Here is a 21,162-nt window from a genome sequence, read left to right on the forward strand (position 1 = left end):
TGACTCCAGTGTTTAAATCTATGTCTTCAGAAGATATATGATAGGTGTGAGTAAGAAACAGATTCATATTTAAGTCCTTTATAACTATAAATCTCCACTTTCACTTTCTTCTTTTGTTTTTGGTGACTCACATTCTTCATGCATATTGCCACCTACTGGGCAGGGAGGAGAATTTCTAGTAAAAAATTACTTAAATATTGATCTGTTTCTCACTCACACCTATCATGTTGCTTTTAAGCAATTCCTTTTCTGGTGTAACTCAACAACAATAATGTTTGAAATATTTGAGAGAGAGAGAGAGAGAGAGAGAGAGAGAGAGAGAGAGAGAGAGAGAGAGAGAGAGAGAGAGAGAGAGAGATGTCATAAAACAAACCTTTCAGAACTGCGGCAAATTGTTTTTTTTTTTTTTTTTTTTTTTGGTTAAACAAAGTCTGGCTATTCAAAACTGAGAAGCTTCAAGAACATCAGAGCAAAAGAAAATTAAATATGGAAAAATTTACACCTTGCCTTTGGCAGTTTTGCAATTCTTTCTCAGCCAGCTCCACAGATCTGCAGCATGTTTTTAACAGTTGCAGATTATTGCTATAAATAATAATACAGAAATATTTAATAATATGGATGGGGAGGATTTAAGATGGGCTGTTTAAAAGAGGCAGGTAAATAAGGTTTTTACTTCATTGTCTTTTTATCTTGTTTGTAGGGGTATTCAGATGTTAGGCTGAGACTTATAACGTTAAAAACAACTGCTGACAATACATATTTGGAAGAGTCTGATCTGGATCTGATTCCCACGTCAGTTTTTAATGAAAGCTAAACGCTTCTACTCAAGTAACATTATATGTAAATGGACTTAATGTGTTCTGACTGTTCAAGATAAAGTGCATTCAGACGTTAAGACCCAGCAGACCGTTTTAGAGTAAATGACGGAGATAGCCTTGAAGTCACTAACGATCTTTGTCCTGTGCGCGCGCACGATGCGCATTCGTATCTAGGAGGGTCACTCAGGCTATGCAATCAGCATTCATGAGATTATTGTCTCTTTAAAGCAAATTTGGGATTCTAACGGAGACACACTGACTTCGTGGGAGTCCAAATGACGTGGGAGTGGAGTTACATATTTTCCCATCCGTTATGGATGCTTTCAACGGCGATATTGGCCATGATTGTGCGCGCGCAACGGAAAGGTTCGTGGGACCCGCGCGCTTGTCCAGTGGAGCTAAAGGGCAAAACTGCGATTGTAACTGGAGCCAACACAGGTAAAAATCAATGTTTTTTCTTGTCATCTGTGGTGATCATACAAATATCTTAAATTGAAAAGAATTGCGCAGAACACAACTGACACATGGTATCCATGATGAGGTCTGATGAAATGAGAATTAAAGTGAGGAAGAAAGTATTAGTGCATTCCAGGCATTAGTATAAACTAAGTGTAAACTAAGCATAAAAGCGTAAACTAATATATTTATATGTTTTGTTGTTGTTGTTGTTGTTGTTGTTGTTGTTTGCTTGTTTGTTTGTTTGTTTGTTTTTGCTCATAGTCGTAGAACAGCTCTACCTCAGTCAGAATTTGCAAACAAGCTTGTAGCAATGCCAACGTGTTCCAGATGTTTAAATTTCATGGTGTGTGTTTGTGTAACTGCTTTGTTTAGTTGCTGGTGTGCACTGTTTTTGGCTTGTGAACCACCACAGCATAGTGTGGGTAGCTTAATGAAATGATGACATGATTATGAATATGATCTGAAGAGATTGGAACTGCATCAAAGGAATAGTTCCCAACCAAATTGAAAACTATGCCATCGCAGATGTGTATGACTTTCTTTCTTTTGCTGAACATAAACAGATTTTTAGAAGAATATTACAGCTCTGTAGATCCTCACAATGCAAGTGAATGGGTATCAAAATTTTGTACCAAAAATCACATAAAGGCAGCAACAGGGGCGTAGCACAGAATCCTGGGCCCTATGTAAAGACAGTGTGTGGGGGGCACCTTTCCCATAATCTCATGATCCATGCTATTTATCGCACTTTTTTTTAAAAAATTAAAAATTTTTTATAATAGCGTACAACTATACACATAGCATTCGCTGGTAGAGCAATCACTGGAAAATTACTGATGTAATATTTTAACCAATAGTATTAAAAAATATGTATATCATGTCAACGTACAGTATAACACATAAAATTATGTTATTTGCATATATTAATGCAGCACTCTGAATCATATTTGTGCATGAATTGTGCTATACTTAAATGAAAACTTCTAAATAAATAAAAAAAAAATAATAATAATCAAATAATAAAAACTTAAGAAAGCTGAAAAACCTAAACAGGTGAGAATGTTTAGGATCATTTAACCAATCTTACAAGGATGTATGATGCACAACAATTTACTCGCTTCAATCTTAGGGTACTGATGCTGACATGCTGATGTTGGTCATTGCCCTAATGCCCACTGCCCTATTGCCCGGGTCTTCTTGTTAGCGAAATCACTGTTGAGATCTTTGAAGTCATTTTTTTTTTTTTTGGGGGGGGGATAACTGGCTCTCAATGGACAGAAGTGCAAGGCTGTTAAGTCTCTCCTGAGACATTGTTGACCTCAGATAGGTTTTCACTAGCTTTAACTTACTGAAAGCCCGCTCACCTCCAGTGACAGTCACAGGCAGTGTGCAGAATATCCTTGTGGCATGTGGGGGCATAGTCATGTGTCTGTCTGCAGAAGAGGGAAAGCTGTAAGGCTCGTCACCTGGGCTGTAATTACTCTAACACCTGTCTCTCATTATAGTGATGGCAGAGGGAGACCTGGTAAGGCTCACCAGAGCAGCAGAGGAGAGAGAGACAGACCAGAGTCTATGTGTCTGTTACCAGAGAACGAGTATTTTGATTTAAGCTGAAAAGCAGACTTTTGTTTTATGTTGATAATAAAGACTGACCTTGAACCTGTTTCGTTGTCTCCTGATTCCTCCACTGCCCACAAAATCAATCTTATCACAATCCTTAATGCAATGCAGGCCTCTCCAAAAATACCCTGTAGCTGTATCTTGTAAATGGCATTAAGGAGCTCAAGAGGAGACAGATTGTTTGAAAATGTGGCTGTGGTGTTGGGGGTGTGGCCGAGTAACATCTGTGGAGAGCAAGGCCAGGAGAGGAAGAGTGGTGAGGATTGACACCTGGAACAACTGAAGAGAGTGCAGAAATTGCATTCAGAAACAATGTGTTTTTCGTTTCAATGGATGGAATTATCCATGACTTGAGTGTAAGGTTCCAGACAACAGTAACCATCTGTGAAACTTTTGCACCCATTCTGAAATGAACAGATATGAGGGAAGACCAAATGAAGATAACATGCAGATGACTCACAGCAAAGTACAATTAAGACCTCACAGCTGAGTTGGAAAATTAAATGCTGCATCCGAAAACTATATACAGTGCCACTGTGGTGATGGGTGCGTGGCCGAGGGATGTCTGTTGAGAGCGAGGCCGGGAGAGAAAGAGCAGTAAGAATTGACACCTGAGGGAAATTATCTCTAACAGCTGTTTTGTGTTACAGTGAAAAACTGGAGAGTTAAAGAGCAGCCAGAGCTGCAGTTGTGGGGAGAGAGACCTGAGTCCTAGAACAGGATGGACTGCAGTGACAGAGAGTGCTTTTCGTTTATGTTTTGAGCTACTGAGTTTTTGTTAAGTAAAAATTAAATAACCTGAAAGTGTGTAAGCTGGTTCCCGCTACCTTATTTCCCATGAACTGACCTTGAGAGTGTTACAGTGGCGCTGAAACCTGGGAATTTGGAGGAAGAAAACACCGTCATGGAGTCCTCGCCGCTGGCCAAAGTGTTCAAGACCCTTGCCAGCATCCACCAAGCCCAACATCAGTCTCTGCTTGAGCTGCATATGGAACAGGAGCAGCGGTTCCATGCGTTCTTCCAGGCTCAAGCGGAGGACCAGCAGGTGCTACAGAACTTGGTACACCAGGAGATGTCTTCAGCCGTGACCCCGGACCCACCTATGGCCGTGCTACACGTCACACTGGCGAAGATGGGACCTCAGGACGACCCAGAGGCATTCCTTGAGCTCTTCAAGCGGACGGCTGGAGCATGGAACTGGCCCAGTACTCAGTGGGCAGCCCACCTCCTGCCGCTGTTGTCCGGGGAAGCCCAACTCATGGCCCAACAGCTTCCTGCGACCATCCTCCTGGTGTACGAAGATCTGAAGAAATCCATCCTGCAATGGGTCAGCTGAAGCCCAGAGCAACACCACCAACATTTCCGCTCACTGACGCTCGGCGAGCTCGGCTAACCGTTCGCATTCGCTCGACAGCTCAGTGACACCTGCCGAAGGTGGCTGCTGGCTGAAGATTGCGACGCAGAGGAGGTACTCGATCTGGTGGTACTGGAACAATTCATCTCCCGGCTACCAAAAGGGACAGCGGAGTGTGTCCAGTGCCACCAACCGGTGTCGCTGGATGGGGCGGTCCAGCTGGCTGAGGACCATATGGCTTATTCAGGGGCCGGCAAGCCTTCTACTTCTCTCCCTCTCTCTTTCTCTCCCCCCTCCCCCTCTCCTTCCCCTCATCCTCTTCCTATTGTCCAGTAATGGGGAATTATGATCCCAAAACCAGTTCCCCGGTACCATGGACCTTTGAATCAGTTTTCCCTAACCCTCTCCACTCTCTCCCACAGACTGGTGAATCGGCTGCCACGGGTGTGGGCGTGAAGTCTGGGCCGGTCTGCTGGAGCTGCGGGGAACCTGGGCACTTCCAGGGTTTTTTTTTATCCTTTTTCTCCCAATTTGGAATGCCCAATTCCCAATGTGCTTTTAAGTCCTCGTGGTCGCGTAGTGATTCGCCTCAGTCCGGGTGGCAGAGGACGAACCCCAGTTGCCTCCACGTCTGAGACTGTCAACCCGTGCATCTTATCACGTGGCTTGTTGAGCACATTGCCACGGAGGCTTCATGCCATTTTACCACTGAGCTACCCAGGCCCCCCCCCCCAGGGTTGATGCCCCATGATGGAGGTGGAGACATTGGTCCAGATCCCCGACACACCACAGGCCATCCCCTATCAAGCAGGAGCGTATCAGATACCTGTGAGAATTAAGGGGGGTACATACCAAGCCTTGGTGGACTCAGGTTGTAATCAAACCTCCATTCACCAAAGCTTGGTTCAATCCAATGCTTTGGATAGAAGCCGGCAGGTGAAGGTAAGGTGTGTGCACATAATATTCAAAATGACACTTTAGTGACGGTAATTATTACATTTTACATAGTGCTGAGGCTGCGGTTAGTCCCCGCCTCTCCCAACCACTAATCTAGGGTACGAATTGGCTGGCATTTACTACTTTATTAAGGGGAGCATGTGTGGATGGATCCTGCAACAAAGTGTATCGGTGTGTGGTGTGTGATTCGCTGGCTGTGGAAGTGGTTCCAGGGCCGTAAACATCAGCTCCACATCAGGAGGACTTAAAGCCCTTAGATGGTTCACTGCAGGGGATTTCCCTCTGGAGCAGATGCGAGATGAGACCCTTAGGCACACCTTCGACCAAGTGAGAGTGATTGATGGTCAACGCCTCCAGCCATGATCGATGATCAAGGATCAGTTGTATCGAGTGATGCAGGACACTCAGACAAAGGAGGATACAACCCAGTTGTTAAAACTGCGGAGCTGTCAGGAAATGTTATTCCAGATGGCTCATTATAATCCGATGGCAGATCACTTTGGGCAGGAAAAAACGCTGATCTGTCTAATGGCCCGTTTCTATTGCCCGGGCATTCACGGGGATGTTTGCAGGTGGTGTGCGGCATGCCGTGAATGTCAGCTGGTGAATCTGCCGGCCACCCCAAGAGTGTCATTGCGCCCCCTTCCATTGAACGAGGTCCCCTTTGAAAGAATTGGTATGTACCTCGTCGGGCCATTAGAGCGGATGGCATGCGGGCATCGCTTTGTGTGGGTTCTGGCGGACTATACAACGCGAAATACGGAAGCAGTGCCTCTGTGCAACATTTCAGCATGAAGTGTTGCGGAGGCACTCTTCAGAATTATATCCCGAGTGGGAATTCTGAAAGAAATCCTTACTGATTAGGGCACTATGTTTATGTCACATACACTACGCAAACTGCAAGAATTATTGGGGATTAAGTCGATTTGGACCAGCGTTTATCACCCCCAAACAGATGGCTTGATTGAACGATTTAATCAGACCCCAAAGAATATGATTCGTATGTTCCTGCACAAAGATGCTCGTAATTGGGACAAGTGGTTCAAGCCCCTATTATTTGCAGTGTGAAAGGTCCCGCATTTGAAAGAATTGGTATGGACCTCGTCGGGCCATTAGTGCGGATGGCACGTGGGCATCGCTTTGTGTGGGTTCTGGTGGACTATGCAACGCGAAATACGGAAGCAGTGCCTCTGTGCAACATTTCAGCATGAAGTGTTGTGGAGGCACTCTTCGGAATTATATCCCGAGTGGGGATTCTGAAAGAAATCCTTACTGATTAGGGCACTACGTTTATGTCATGTACACAACACAAACTGTAAGAATTATTGGGGATTAAGTTGGTTCGGACCAGCATTTATCACCACCAAACAGATGGCTTGGTTGAACAATTTAATCAGACCCCAAAGAATATGATTTGTATGTTCGTGCACAAAGATGCTCGTATTTGGGACAAGTGGCTCGAGCCCCTATTATTTGCAGTGTGAAAGGTCCTGCAAGCCTCCATGGTGTTCTCACCATTTGAATTACTGTATGGGCGTCGACCTTGTGGCATGCTCGACGTCCTATGGGAAAATTGGGAGGTGGGACCGTCAAACAGCAAAAACGAAATTCAATATGTTCTTGACCTGAGAGCAAAACTCCACACACTGGGACAAGTAACACAGGAGAATTTGCTCCAGGCTCAAGAATGTCAAAGCCGGCTATATAATAGAGTTACTCAACTTCGGGAATTTATACAGGGAGATAAAGTCCATGTATTGCCCCCCACATCAAGCTCTAAATTACTTGCCAAGTGGCAAGGACCCTTTGAGGTCACATGGTGTGTTGGGGAAATCTATTATGAGGTGAAACGAACGGATAGAGGCAGAGCATGTCAGATTTACCACCTCAACCTCCTACAACCGTGGAGAGAGGTGGTCTCTGTGACTTTGGCGACAGTGGTTCTGGAGAGGGAGGAACTTGGACTGGATGTGAACTTAAAAGCCATTGATCGAGTCACCCCGGTCACTTGTGGAGACCACCTCTCACCATCCCCAGTCACGGAGGTTGCCAGATTGCAAGGAGAATTCTCCGACGTGTTCTCGCCTCTTCCCGGTCGTACGAATCTCACAGAGCACCATATCGAAACGACCCCAGGGGTAGCGGTACGTAGTCATCCCTACCTATTACCCAAGCACAAAAAAAGTGGTTCAGGAAGAATTAAAGGTCATGTTGGATATGGGGGTAATAGAAGAATCCCACAGTGTCTGGGCCAGCCCGGTGGTGCTGGTTCCTAAGAGCAATAGTTCGGTCCGGTTCTGCGTGGATTATAGAAAAGTCAATGAGGTGTCTAATTTGATGCGTACCCGATGCCTCGGATTGATGAGCTTCTCTATTGGTTAGAAGCGGCTCACTTTTATTCGACACTGGATTTGACGAAGGGATATATTGACAGATCCCCTTAACTCCCATGTCCCTCGAACAGATGGCATTTTCCACACAGTTCGGATTACACCAATTCATGACTCTTCTGTTCAGTTTGTTCGGGGCCCCGGTTACGTTTCAGTGGTTCATGGACCGAATCCTCAGATCGCACGCTATTTACGATGCTGCCTGTCTGGACAACATCATTATTTACAGTAATGATTGGCAGCAGCACCTGCAGCATCTGAGGGCTGTCCTGAGGTCATTGAGATGGGCGGGACTCATGGCAAACCCAAAGAAGTGCAGAATTGGGCGAGTGGAAGTACGGTATCTGGGCTTCCACTTGCGTCATGGACAGGTGCGGCCCCAAATTGATATGACCACAGCAATTGCAGCCTGCCCAAGACCTAAGACCAAAAAGGAGGTGAGACAGTTCCTGGGGTTGAATGGCTATTTTCATAGGTTTGTGCCTAACTATTCGACCATCACCAGCCCGCTGACTGATTTGACTAAAAAGGGGGCACCAGATCCAGTCCAGTGGACAGAGCCATGTCAGCAGGCGTTCATGCAGGTGAAGGCTGCACTTTGCAGCGGGAGCCGGGTAAACAATCCAGTGTATCTCTTTATTCAATACACTTTTCAGTGTAACACCAAACAGTTTGCTTTACAGCACAACATAAATGCACACACATAAACTTTGCTGTGTGCATCTCTCTCCCCACAACTGCGGCTCTGGCTGCTCTTTATCTCTCTCCAGCTCTTCACTATAACACAAAACAGCTGCTAGAGATAATTTCCCTCAGGTGTCAATTCTTACTGCTCTTTCTCTCCCGGCCTCGCTCTCAACAGACGTCCCTCAGCCACGCACCCATCACCACAGTGGCACTGTATATAGTTTTCAGATGCAGCATTTAATTTTCCAACTCATCTGTGAGGTCTTAATTGTACTTTGCTGTGAGTCCTCTGCATGTTATCTTCATTTGGTCTTCCCTCATATCTGTTCATTTCAGAATGGGTGCAAAAGTTTCACAGATGGTTGCTGTTGTCTGGAACCTTACACTCAAGTCATGGATAATTCCATCCATTGAAACGAAAAACACATTGTTTCTGAATGCAATTTCTGCATTCTCTTCAGTTGTTCTCTGTGTTGTCTTGTGTCATTTCATCAGGCATATGTTTCCTTTTTCGCTTTTGTTTCTCTTCCTTCTGACACTGTGCAGGGATCTTCATTGCCTGAGCTACAGGGAGGCCTCAATGAGCAAAGAGTGCCATTCAATAGCCTACATCTCCTCTTATAATGCCCTGATGTTGTTATTTTCAGTGTCAAGCGAAATATCCCCTGCCTGAAGAATAACATACACATACAGTTCTCAATGCACTGTAGCACCTTCATTCATAGTCAGAAGAACAATTGTGTCAAAGGTCTTGAAATAATTCCTGAGACCATGGGCCTCTGACCTGGCTTCATTTGTCATATTGCATGACACTAAGATGGATTCTAGTACCTCAATGATCATGGGTAAGTGATTTGCAACAACACGTACAGCAGCTATGCGAACACTCCAATGAGTGTCAGACAGATGATGAAGAGAGAATCCTGTTTTTTCTTTCAAGATCGCCCATTGCTCTGGACTAGCACTGAATAGATTGTAGAGTCGATTGATTGAGCTGAAAAAGGTGAAGACATGAGAACAGGACGCAACTGCATGGAAACCCACCAGACTGAGCATATGGGATGCACAGGGGGAATATGTAGCTAGTGGATTGGCTTTTAAAATTTTAGCTTGTACTCCTTTCACCTTTCCTGACATATTGGCCCCATTATCATATCTTTGTCCTCTACAATCCTTCAGTGATATACCATGTTCTTCCAGTACTGCCACAATCATTTTGGAAATTTCCCTGCCTGTCTTCTTATAAAAATCTTTGAACTGAATAAATCTATCAGTTATTTCCCAGATGCCACTCTTTATCTTGATAAACATATCTAACCAATAGCACATTTTGTTCTGTAAGAGATATGTCTGGTGTTGAGTCGCATATTACTGAATACTATATTGTGTCCTCTCTCTCAGCCAGGATAGTGTTTTTCACTCTTTTGCCACACATGTCAATGAACTCATTTTGTGTCTCAGGACTTAGATAATGAGTTTACCATGAACCTGTCTTCTTTTTCCTTACTCTCTGTAAGTGCTCATTCAAAAGGGGTCATAATGAGCTAACACCTCAAGAGTTCTGTAGGAAATTCAGAAGTGAAGACCAGGAGACTCGGGTACGTCTTCAGCAGAATTCTTTATTGAGAACGTGCTGTGTGGCGCTGCAGTCATCAAGTCCAACTAAGTGAGACTTACAATGTAATTTTATAGACATTTTGGTGGGCAGTCCTTCAAGTACTCAGTTGATGACCGTTAACAAAGTATGCAAAGTAAACAGTTGTAAGAACCCACCCCAGACCCTGGAGTGTCACCAGCCCTTAATCCAATCAGCATAACTATATCACTTAGACCACTTCATTATCATAGACATAAAGCAAAGCTCACATCTAAAGCACTGTCTTTACATTTGACTCAGAAATTACCATGGTCTTCAATTCAGGGATTGGGATGGAGACATCAAGGGCCATCAAAGGTGATAGCCTCAGTCACCAATGCCCATTTAACTAAAAATGAAGTGAATAGGAGCTGGCAGAGACCTCCACTTAGCAACTCTGTTTAACAGTATAATGCATCTGATGCTGTTGCTTCTCTCTAATCTATCAAAACATAGTAATTTTTAATTTATGTTTCCACAGTTCCCAGGAAATGTCCATTATGAACATCATTAAAATGTGTTGTTTTGCCTCTGAAAGCCAGATTTCGTGACACCAAATGAAGCATCACATCCAAAAGCCTCTGTAAAATTAATGTATTCCTTTCTATCTCTGTTGAAATTGTAGCTGCAGGTGACTATCTACTCCTTTGGCTGCTGATAAGGAGTGCTGCATACTTTAAGCAGCACTGCTTATGCGGCCTGTGTGCCTCATGTTCTGGAAGTTTTCCATAAATTCTTTACCATTTTATGTTTTCCCATTTGAGTTCATGCTTTCTGTTCAGAGTACTTGAGGATGGTCATGTTTGCTCATGTGAAAACAGAAGGCATGGGATGCAGTATAGAGATGCTGCACTTTTAATGTAGATTAGCCAATCTCTTTTTATTTTCTCATGGCCATTGGCTGATTTATCATATTGTAGATAATTTGGAAATTGTTTGGAGCAATTTTGGTTAAATCAGCTTCTCCAGGACTTCTGTTTGCCAGTTTGAGAACAACTGAATCCCTCTGCTGATTTGTCAACCTCTGCGACTCTGGCCATAATGCCAGATCATCAGATACATACTCAGCACTAACATCACTTTTTTCTCCCTCCACCACTGTCACAACAGTGTCCTTCTCACTGTCCTCTGAGGAGTCATTTTCTTTAGTGTCCATGCCTCCATCAATTTCTTCTCAGGTCCTACTTCTACCTCCTGCCTCTACTTCCCCTAGTGTAGTTACAGAGCCCTCTACAAGCTTGATGAACACAGCGGGGCTCCAGACTGTGCCTAAAATGGTCGCAAATGCAACCAAAAATAATTGATTGCGACAGTAATTTAAAATATAGTCACCGCTGGCGACAATCGGGTTGTGTGCGTTCATATGCGGTTTTGTCAGATATCATCTTGTGAGTTATTGAATACATCAATAGAGCGCTCACCAGTGTGTCTCGCGCCGCTTTTCACCCATTCTGTTGTGATGACAAGCTCGCTGCACCACACGCAACAACAAACCCAGCGCAAGAGAGTTGTGAACAAATGACTCTTTTGAACTGGATCTTTTTCGTGAATCACCCGAAAAGAACTGAGGGTTTGAACTTAGGAGCTCAGGTTAGCAGTTTGAATCAGATGCACTTTCTCAGCAAATCAGCTGTCAGTGAGCTCCCAACTAGGAGTGCAGACATTTCAAAATAAGAGTCCCATGTGTATTTCGGGCTTCTTTTTTAAAAGTCCCGTATTGTGTACCACTTTATTTTCTTCTGGTAATTATTGATTAGGATTGGAGTAGCACAATAAACTGCATCTGGGATTTCATTCAGTTTGCAGTCTTGTTGTCTCTGTGTCTTGGCCATCTGGTAACAGTAAAGAAAGACTAAGACAATATTTTAAAACAACATATGTGTATTGTTTTAACATGTTGCCTTAGTCTATATATATATATATATATATATATATATATATATATATATATATATATATATGAGATCAAGCTTTTGACATTTAGGACAACTAAGGTACTTGTACACAACTATTACACAATGTGCAAACATTCATTGATGCTCAAGAAGACAAAACACTGCTATATGCATACTATACTTTATGTAATTATCTGTAATGTAGATTCTGAAGAGCAGTATTAAATAAAAAATCTGTTATATCTTATATTTGTATAAATTATGAAAGGGGTGTGAACATTTATGAGACAAAATGGAATGCAAACTTATCTTCTCAACAATATATACTGTAATTAAACCTCAGATTAACAGGTTATCAACGGTCTTCCTTTTCTTCGGCTTTCTATCTTGTTTCTGAACAGCAGTCTAAATTGAGCAATTCTGTGATTTGGTGACTAAAGCAGCCATTTGGCTCCTTAATGTTTCAGTTTAGGAGCCAATGGCTCCTAAGTCATTTTTTTTTAGTTTGGAGCCCTTGATGTTACCCTGAGCCATAAATGACATGTCTGATATGTATGCTACAATCACGTTCATGTGCATAGTATACTGAATAGTATAAGTGGTAGTAGTAATGGCACTTGTGCTAATACTTTAGTCTTTCACGACTGTGATTGAGATTGTTATTATTGCTATAATTACACTATGTAAATTAACCTGAGGATGCAAGTGTAATACATGCTGTGTACCTGGCATTCATAAAGATGGCCAATTAATATTTTTTCAATCCAGGCCAAATGTCCTTTCTGTTGAAAATGTTACTAGTGCTTAAACAATCTATAGTTGCCTAACTACACTCTGGGCTTACCTTGACTCACATGCTCAGCAACATTAATAGGAGCAGTAGGATCTTGTGATGGGCCTGCTGCTTCAGACTCTGTGGCTGTTTCTGGAACCGAGTGTTTAATGTGTTTAATAATTTTTCATTTGTATAATTTTTTTACAATTTATTATCCTGTCATCTTAATGTTATGACCAAGTTTGCTCATATTAAAATTTTGATGCAAGATCCACGCAATCAATCTGTATAGTATACATATTGTTTTCCATATTTGCTAACTTTTTATCTCTAAAGATCTGTCTCAAGCTCACACATCTTTACGTGTTACTTCGGTGTTTACATTGAGATTAGAATGTTTACCACCGGCTTGGAAACAAGTTGTTTCTCAGATGTAGCTAAATGCAGACTACCATGCAGCATCTATTTACACAACATACCGGCATATTAGGTCGCCTCGGAAAGAAATTTGTGAGGAGTTATTTCCCGACTTTGTTTCTTTTTCTTCTCCTCCCTCTCTTTTCTTTTCCGGTATCCTAATTTGTGTTTGGATATTGTGCGCATTGCGACTTGAAAAATCACCACATTTAGATAACAGCTTCTCTCACCCTCCCTCACAGCTAATTGGCGTTTGGCATCGACAACCAATCAAAGGCAAATTGTGCATATATTGTGCTCGTGGGAGGTGTGTACACAGACGTGTGCCTGAGCTTGTCAAACGGGTGAGGAACAAACAGAGAAGTATAGACATGGTATATGCGCAATTTCACAATTGTGAAATAATAATATTAATAATAATTTCAGGATCTTCAAGGGCCCCTCACATGCCAGGGCCCTGTGTACTCAGTCACCCTTTTTCCCCCCACTAACGATGCCCCAGGGCAGCATAAAAGTAATCCATAAGACTCTAGTGTGGTTTAATCTATGTTTTCAGAAGCAATATGATAGGTGTGGGTGAGAAACTGATCAATATTTAAATCCTTTTTTACTATAAATTGTCCTCCTTGCCCAGTAGGTGGTGATATGCACAAAGAATGCAGATCACCAAAAACAAAAGAAGAAGAATGTAAAAGTGAAAGTAGAGATTTATAGTAAAAAAAAGACTTAAATATTGATCTGTTTTTCACCCACACTTACCATATCGCTTCTGAAGATGGATTTAACCACTGGAGTTGTATGGATTATTTTTATGCTGCCTTAATTGTGCTTTTGGAGCTCGAAAGTTTTGGTACCTATGCACTCCTATTGTGAGGACCCACAGACCTGAAATATTCTTCTAAAAATCTTTGTTCAGCAAAAGAACAAGAGTCTCCCACATCTGGGATAGCATGTGTGTGAGTAAATGATTAGAGAATTTTAATTTTTTTGTGAACTATTTCTTTAAAGGAATAGTTCACCCAAAAATGAAATTTTGCTGATAATTGGAGGAGGAGGCAGGAAGCGCGTCATTGTTTACAAGAGAAACTTGTGCCATTCATAAACCAACACAGTCCAAAACAATTTCAAAACAATATAAAAAATTGTTTCCAAATAATAATAATAAAAAAAACAATGTAAACAATGACGTGCTTCCTGATTCCTCCTCCACGTGACGCGTGACCTTACCAACGAGCTTACGGCATCCCTCTCATGAACGCACATCACAGAGATGTATGGAAGCGAACATTTGTGTTAAAAAGTATATAATTATTGTTTTGTTTCTCAAAATAATCAATAGTTTGTGTTCAGAAGACCTTTATTTGTCGACTGGAGTTGTGTGGATTATTTTGATGCACCCTAAATATGCATTTTGGACCGTCAAAAAATGGAGTACATTCACTTGCATTGTTTAGAGGTGGAGGCCTGAAATGAAATCCTAAAAATCTTAAATTATTTTTGGATGAAGAAAGAAACTCAGATACATCTTGGATGGCCTGAGGGTGAGCAAATTATCTGCAAATTTTCATTTTTGGGTGAGCTATTCCTTTAAATCCTCTGAGCAGTGAAAGAGCAACCATTAAGCAATAAAAGTTTGATATTATGATATCAATCATGGTTTGACACTTCTTCTGAGCATTTTAAACCTCTGCTGTTGTGTTTAGCTCATACTTTTGACATCAGTCAACTCTTGTTAATCTTTATCTTTATCTCCCAGGGATTGGGAAGTTCATTGCCCTGGACTTTGCCCGCCGTGGGGCTCGGGTGATTCTGGCGTGCCGAAGCAAGGCTCGTGGGACTGCAGCACTGCATGAAATCAGAGAACGCAGTGGGAACCAGAATGTACATCTGCGTCTGCTTGACACCTCGTCACTTGCATCAGTCCGCCAGTTTGCTGCTCAGATCTTGGAGGAAGAGAAGGAATTACACATCCTTGTCAATAATGCTGGGGCCTCAGGTGGATGCACATTTCTCTCACTGTTTGTCTCTATCTTACAGTCATCATACATTCCTTTGTATGTATATACAAACAGTGGTATGCTTTAATGCCTGCAGGTCTTCCCAGAGAGATCACCGGTGAAGGGTTTGAAATCACATTTGCAACAAACCATCTTGGGCCATTCCTCCTTACCAATTTGCTTTTAGGTCAGACAACAATCCCAAAATGTTGTTACAAACACTTATGACTTTCTTATGTGGAACACAAAAGGAAAAAATTTAATTAATATTCTGGTCTGTCTTTTCAGTACATTGGTAGTTGATAGTCACTCACTGTAAAGCTTAAAAAAGGATCTAAAATATCATAAAAAAATAGTCCATGCGGCTTGTGCTATGGGTATTTAAGGGTTCACTTGAAATCTAAGCTTGACATTGACCCATCCAGTCAATAAACATGCAGAGTGCACAGCTGCAAACTTCAAAAACTGCATTCGACACATTTCATTATCTCAAGGAGTATGATCTTGTAAAATCAAGTTTTACATAGGCAAGCACTGCTGCTTTATTCTGTACAATGTTTCTATATTGTTCTAATTTTGTTTATATTTCCCTTACCAAGACAATATAGTATATTCTAATAGAGGTAGACCAATACATTGGTTTTACCGATTAATCAGTGCCGATAGTTGCCGATATTTGTATTTTTTTACTTCTCTGGTTGCTTTTTTATTCCATTGTTTATCGGCAAAACTCTATGCCAATAGTTGCACGATAGTTTTTTTAATTATTATTATTATTCCTTCGTGTTCCTCTGTGTCTGGCAGAACAGCTGGGTTCTGCAGTATAAAAGCGGCCTCTAGAGGTGAAATAAAACAATCATGTGGGGATTTGCTGTATCTAAATCTTTCATCATATGACCATATTCATCCATATTTTTATCCTCACTTCAATTCATATTTTGTTATTTTTATTAGATAATCAAGTGTTCTAAATTAAAGCGAGGGCATGCAAAGAAAAACATGACTAGCTAAATGGAAACGTGTCCTGTCAGCACATATATTGTGTCTCCAACTTCATATCTTGTGAATAATAATAAACCATATTCCTCATTAAACCTCATCTGATTATTGATATATATATACAGTACTGTGCAAAAGTCTAAAAGGCACATAAGGTCATCATTCACAAAAGCATTTGTCTTAAGATGGTTATTTATATCTTCAGCTTTAGTGTGTCAACAGGAAATATAAATGTTAGACTCCCAAACATTACTTTTGCAAATAGAAAAGATTAGAATAGAAGAACAGGGAGCCCTGCAACAGATGTCATGGCCCCCACAAAGCCCCCCACTGAACATCGGGTCAGTCTGAGATTACATAAAGAGACAGAAGCAATTGAAACAGCCTAAATAGAAATAAAAAGAACTGTGGCGAATTCTCCAAGAAGCTTGGAACATCCTATCTGTCAACAACCAAGAAAAACTGTGTCCAGGTGTACCTAGGGGAATTGGTGCTGTTTTAAAGGCAAAGGTGGTCACACCAAATATTGATTTAGCTTTTTTTATGTTTACTGGACTTTGTATGACATTAATTGATAAATGAAAACTATTTATTTAATTATTTTTGAAAACATCCTCACTATGCAACATTTTTCACAAGTGCCTAAAACTTTTGCACAGTAAGGTATATACGTTTATAAAACATTCTATCTTTCGATTTTAGAAACTATCTGCTGATTAATCAGTTAATAGCATTTTCCACCACTTTAGTTAGTATCAGCCAAATCCACTATCGATCACTATCGAACTCTATATTCTTATTCTAACAATACATATTTTCCATCTTCTTGCAAGTAATATTCAAAAATACTGCATTATCAGGCCTATAACTGTACTTATTATCATACAGACCTGTTGAAGAAATCCTCCCCAGCTCGCATTGTAAATGTCTCCTCTGCAAATCACTGGCAAGGGCAGGTAGACTTTTCTCATTTCCGTGGGGAAAATCTAACCCTTACGCACACTGTGTATAGCCACACCAAGCTGCACAACATCATCTGGACCAACGAATTGGCACGCCGGCTTCAGGGCACAGGTACAAGTCCAAAGCCAATGTCATTGAATTGTCTTCCATTAAGCTTTCTTCTGCTGTTTTGACTAGACATTAACAAGATTAGAAACCTTTTCCCCCATCACTGATTTAGATTATTAGATTTGGCATTACTTGATGATTAGTACTTTGTAAACTGTGAATAATAATGCAAACTCATGTGCACAAAAGCACTTTTCATTTAATTAGCTTTGGTCAAATTAATCGTCCAAGGTTTTCTCCAGTGGGAGAATCTTAGAGCGTGAGAAAGAGACAGAGAGAGAAATAGCAAGGTCATATCATATCATAAATCATACCATAAGGTGTCATATCAGAATTTTTTATTACTATTTAATAAGGTCAACTAATGTTAGTATAAAAGCTTTAAAAGCTCATATTTTAGTTTATTAAGACCATTGTCCACCCTCTCTCTGACCCTCTGGACTAAACGGACCATTTTATGCTGCTTTGCCTTTAAGACATCTATGTGAACTCTCTTTTAAAAAAAAGAAGCTGCAGATGTCATTAAAGAACTATTCTTTTAATATTTCAGGTTTCTGAAGTAAAAAATTCAAGGATTTCTGAATGAGCCCTCTTTGCTGCTTAGTTTCAATAAATGGTCTTTTTAGACTTTGGAAGAACTTTTGAGATCTAGAGTTACAGTATATTTGCACTTTTATTTCAAAAGATCAAGTAAAATTTCATCTATCATTATATGACTCCGTTAAACTAGTAAAAGCTGGGCATCACCCAACTGTTCTGGGTACACTTGAAAGTGACTTGGACTTTTTATGATGAGGTTTGATTCATTGATGGGGAAAGCACTTATTTTTTGTCCATTCATACCAGAAGTTTGTGTGTTTCTATTATGCATGTTTTAGGAGTGACAGCAAACTCTCTGCATCCGGGTGTAGCAATGACTGAAGTAATGCGAAACTATAACTTCACTCTCCGATTCCTGTTCAACTTGGTTGGCTTTTTCTTCTTCAAAGTGAGTCACAAGAACACTCAGTCTATTCGTTGAATGACTATATACATACAACACACACACATTTGTCCCAGCTGCTTCTTTGCAACTTCTCAGGAACAATGACACTGTTGCAAAAATGCAATTGTTCCAGTACTGATTGCAAAAGAGAGTGTAAATGTTCTATAAATCACACATTCGACACATGTTGCCACTTTACATTCCACATAATAACAGCTCAAGTTTAACTCTTTGTGAGAGCTTAACAATGCATCCTTACACATACCACAGCAATTTAGTCACCTTAAAGGCACAGTTGTATTGATCATTACAAAAGTAAGGGGAAAATAAATGAAAAGAGAGGACTAGTGTTTTTAAAGTGATGAATAAAACATCTGGAGAATGAGCTGTTGAAATGGAATGCCTAGTCGCCTGTAATTTAGTGAGCTTGTGATTGATATCAGTCTGATCTTTAGAGTAATTCATTATCGAAAGCACATTTTCATGTTCATTTTGAATTGATAGAGCTACAAGAGCTTAAAAGTCCATATTGTAGCATTAACATTTTTTTATGTTCAAATAAATAATAAAATAAAAATGTATAATGTATATATAATACTTTCTGTGTTTTAATGCATGTAAATTCATTTCTCCTCCATAGAGCTCTGAAGAGGCAGCAGTCAACACAATATACTGTGCAGTGTCAGAGGAAATGGAAGGAATAACTGGGAAATACTTTGATAGTGATTGTTCTCTGGTTCTGCCATCACCTCCAGCCAGAGATCCTGCTCTTGGGGTGAAGGAATTTGAGATCTGTGAGAGACTGACAGCTAAACTTTAAAGAAATTGTTCACCCAAAAATGAAAATTCTGTAATCATTTACTCACCCAAAGCCTTATGACTTTCTTCTCTGGAACACAATATGAGAAATTTTGCAGAATGTCCAAACTGTTCTTTTCCATACAGTGATAATTTTATATATATATATATATATATATGATACAGCAGAATACAAATATGATATTGTAAAAAATAAATAAATAAAAATGCAGTTGTAAATAATGAAATTCTGACCACCAATTGTCACACAGTAATTTAGAACAGTTACAACAGTTGCATTTGTTTGGAACATTTTGATTCTGATTTATGTAAAAATGTTTGGTACATTTTGACATTTGATGAGTGGCAGGAATGCCTTTTTTTGTGGCTTTGTGAAATATTATACTGTACACTTTCATTAATGAACACCAAAGTATAGATTTGAGACTTTTTTAAATAAGGCGTTACATACTATGACAACATGTAGGTAAAGTTCAACTCATGTTTAGCATATAATAATGATACAGATTAAATACTTTCCACTACACTGAAAAAAAAAAAAAGTGGTAACCTCAGTCTATTTTTCTTGATCTAACCCATTAAAATTGCATTGCTTGATTGCTTAAATTTTCAGGTAAAAATGTTTAGGTAAAATATTTTCCATGAGCACTTGACCATACACTCATAATAATAAAATGATAATAATAATAAAACATTTATATTATTCTTTTTGCACTCTAATCTCTGTCTTAGATAGTATTTTTTTTATGCAATTGAAACTTTGTAATGCAGTACTGTTTGTACTACTGTCTCCTATTTTTTATGTTATTTTCATGATTTCTACAAGCAATAAAATGGAAAAGAAAAGCAATATTTTAGAAAAACATGATGTGGGTCCTAATGTGTTGGGTCCATCAATGAATTAATTTTCGAGGTATCTTTATATGCTTGCCCTTTTTAGGGTTAAACAGATTAAATAACAGCATTGATTTGAATAAAACCAGTTAATATAGATGTTACCACATTATGCAATATTTTAGGTTACCAGACAAAACATTTTTTACAGTGTACAGACACATCTAAATGTTTCAACAAATGTTCTCTATCTGCTGTAGTAGTTTTCGCAAAATAATAGTCTAAAGCCTCCTTAATTGATCAGTTAATTGAAAATATGTTCAAATCTCAGCTTGTATTCTATACTTTTTCATCCAGAATGCTGACTTAGTCACACTGAAAAAAAAATGTTAACCTAAAAATTGTCCTCATTGAGTAACATCTAAATTAAGTAGTTTCTAGTCAGGGGTGGGTTTACGATTTCTGAGTCCCCAAGCAACCAACCAAGCTGGGGCCTCATTTTGAAAATGTTTGCTTAAAAAAATTACATAAAATGTATTTTAAATCATAATTTTAAATTCATCCTATCAACCATTGTAGCCAAGTACATTCAAAATGTTTAATGAAATCAAAATCTTGTTAAAGATAATTAATGCATGTTTTCCAGTTTTTCCACAACACAGTAATAAAAAACCAATATTTACCTACATGTATGTTTACAAAACTATTTTGTATTTTTTATTTTATTTATTTTTTTGTGAGCAAAACCTACTACTTCACCCAGTAACATTTTGGAATTCAGTTGTTATTTATTAATTTTTATAACCCAACAATTATTTATTGTTGTCCAGTTTGTCATTATTATACAGATACAGTATTATTATTACTTTGAGGATTTGTTGTATACAATATATTAATAATATATAATATATTTCTGTCTTATTTACTTTCACCTGGAGTTTATATTCTGATGCTGAGGCTGTATGTTATGTGAGCATCATAGGCAATGTTCGTATTGTAACAATAAACATACAAGCAGTGTTGGGGAGTAACAGAATACATGTAACGGGATTACGTATTTAAAATACAAAATATAAGTAACTGTATTCCACTACAGTTACAATTTAAATCATTGGTAATTAGAATACAGTTACATTCAAAAAGTATTTTGATTACTGAAGAGATTACTTTACATTTTCAGATACACAGGCTGCACGCTCTTCTCATATGTGAGAAAATTAACAAACCATTAGCGTCACAAAACATAAAAGTATAATAAAGGTCAGGGAGAGCATAACGGTCATCAACCTCCTGCACCTGCACATAGACTGAGTAACTCTCTAATCACACAACACACTCATATGCAAATGAGATGGTCAGTGTCTTAAAGGTAACCTGCATACTAATACAATGCATGTAAATACATTGTCTTAATTGTTACAGAACGATCATATTTTTTTATCAAGAAAA

The 21,162-nt window shown here is 39.7% G+C and overlaps 1 protein-coding gene across 2 annotated transcripts; it reads left to right on the top strand.

The window, feature by feature from the left end:
• Positions 1-940: 940 nt before the first annotated feature.
• Positions 941-20,401, top strand: zgc:64106 (uncharacterized protein LOC393348 homolog). Of its 2 annotated transcripts, XM_051681452.1 has the most exons (6): positions 945-1,256; positions 14,765-15,004; positions 15,103-15,192; positions 16,893-17,078; positions 17,954-18,063; positions 18,701-20,401. In XM_051681452.1, exons 1-6 carry the CDS (start codon positions 1,094-1,096, stop codon positions 18,878-18,880), a joined length of 969 nt encoding a protein of 322 aa, XP_051537412.1. In that variant the 5' UTR covers positions 945-1,093; the 3' UTR covers positions 18,881-20,401. The 2 variants fall into 2 exon arrangements, with proteins under 2 accessions (XP_051537413.1, XP_051537412.1); XM_051681453.1 differs by lacking the exon at positions 16,893-17,078 and having other exon boundaries at positions 941-1,256.
• Positions 20,402-21,162: the final 761 nt, after the last annotated feature.

The sequence above is a fragment of the Myxocyprinus asiaticus genome, chromosome 40 (assembly GCF_019703515.2).
Source record: "Myxocyprinus asiaticus isolate MX2 ecotype Aquarium Trade chromosome 40, UBuf_Myxa_2, whole genome shotgun sequence".
In the NCBI taxonomy this organism is placed as follows: domain Eukaryota; kingdom Metazoa; phylum Chordata; class Actinopteri; order Cypriniformes; family Catostomidae; genus Myxocyprinus; species Myxocyprinus asiaticus.

What these genes read in the sequence shown, in the direction of transcription:
- zgc:64106 (XM_051681452.1), top strand. Translation starts at nt 1,094, where the DNA reads ATGACGTGGGAGTGGAGTTACATATTTTCCCATCCGTTATGGATGCTT. An exon ending in CAATAATGCTGGGGCCTCAG is followed by an intron (nt 15,005 to 15,102) that starts GTGGATGCACAT and finishes TAATGCCTGCAG; the next exon opens with GTCTTCCCAGAGAGATCACC. An exon ending in ACGCCGGCTTCAGGGCACAG is followed by an intron (nt 17,079 to 17,953) that starts GTACAAGTCCAA and finishes TGCATGTTTTAG; the next exon opens with GAGTGACAGCAAACTCTCTG.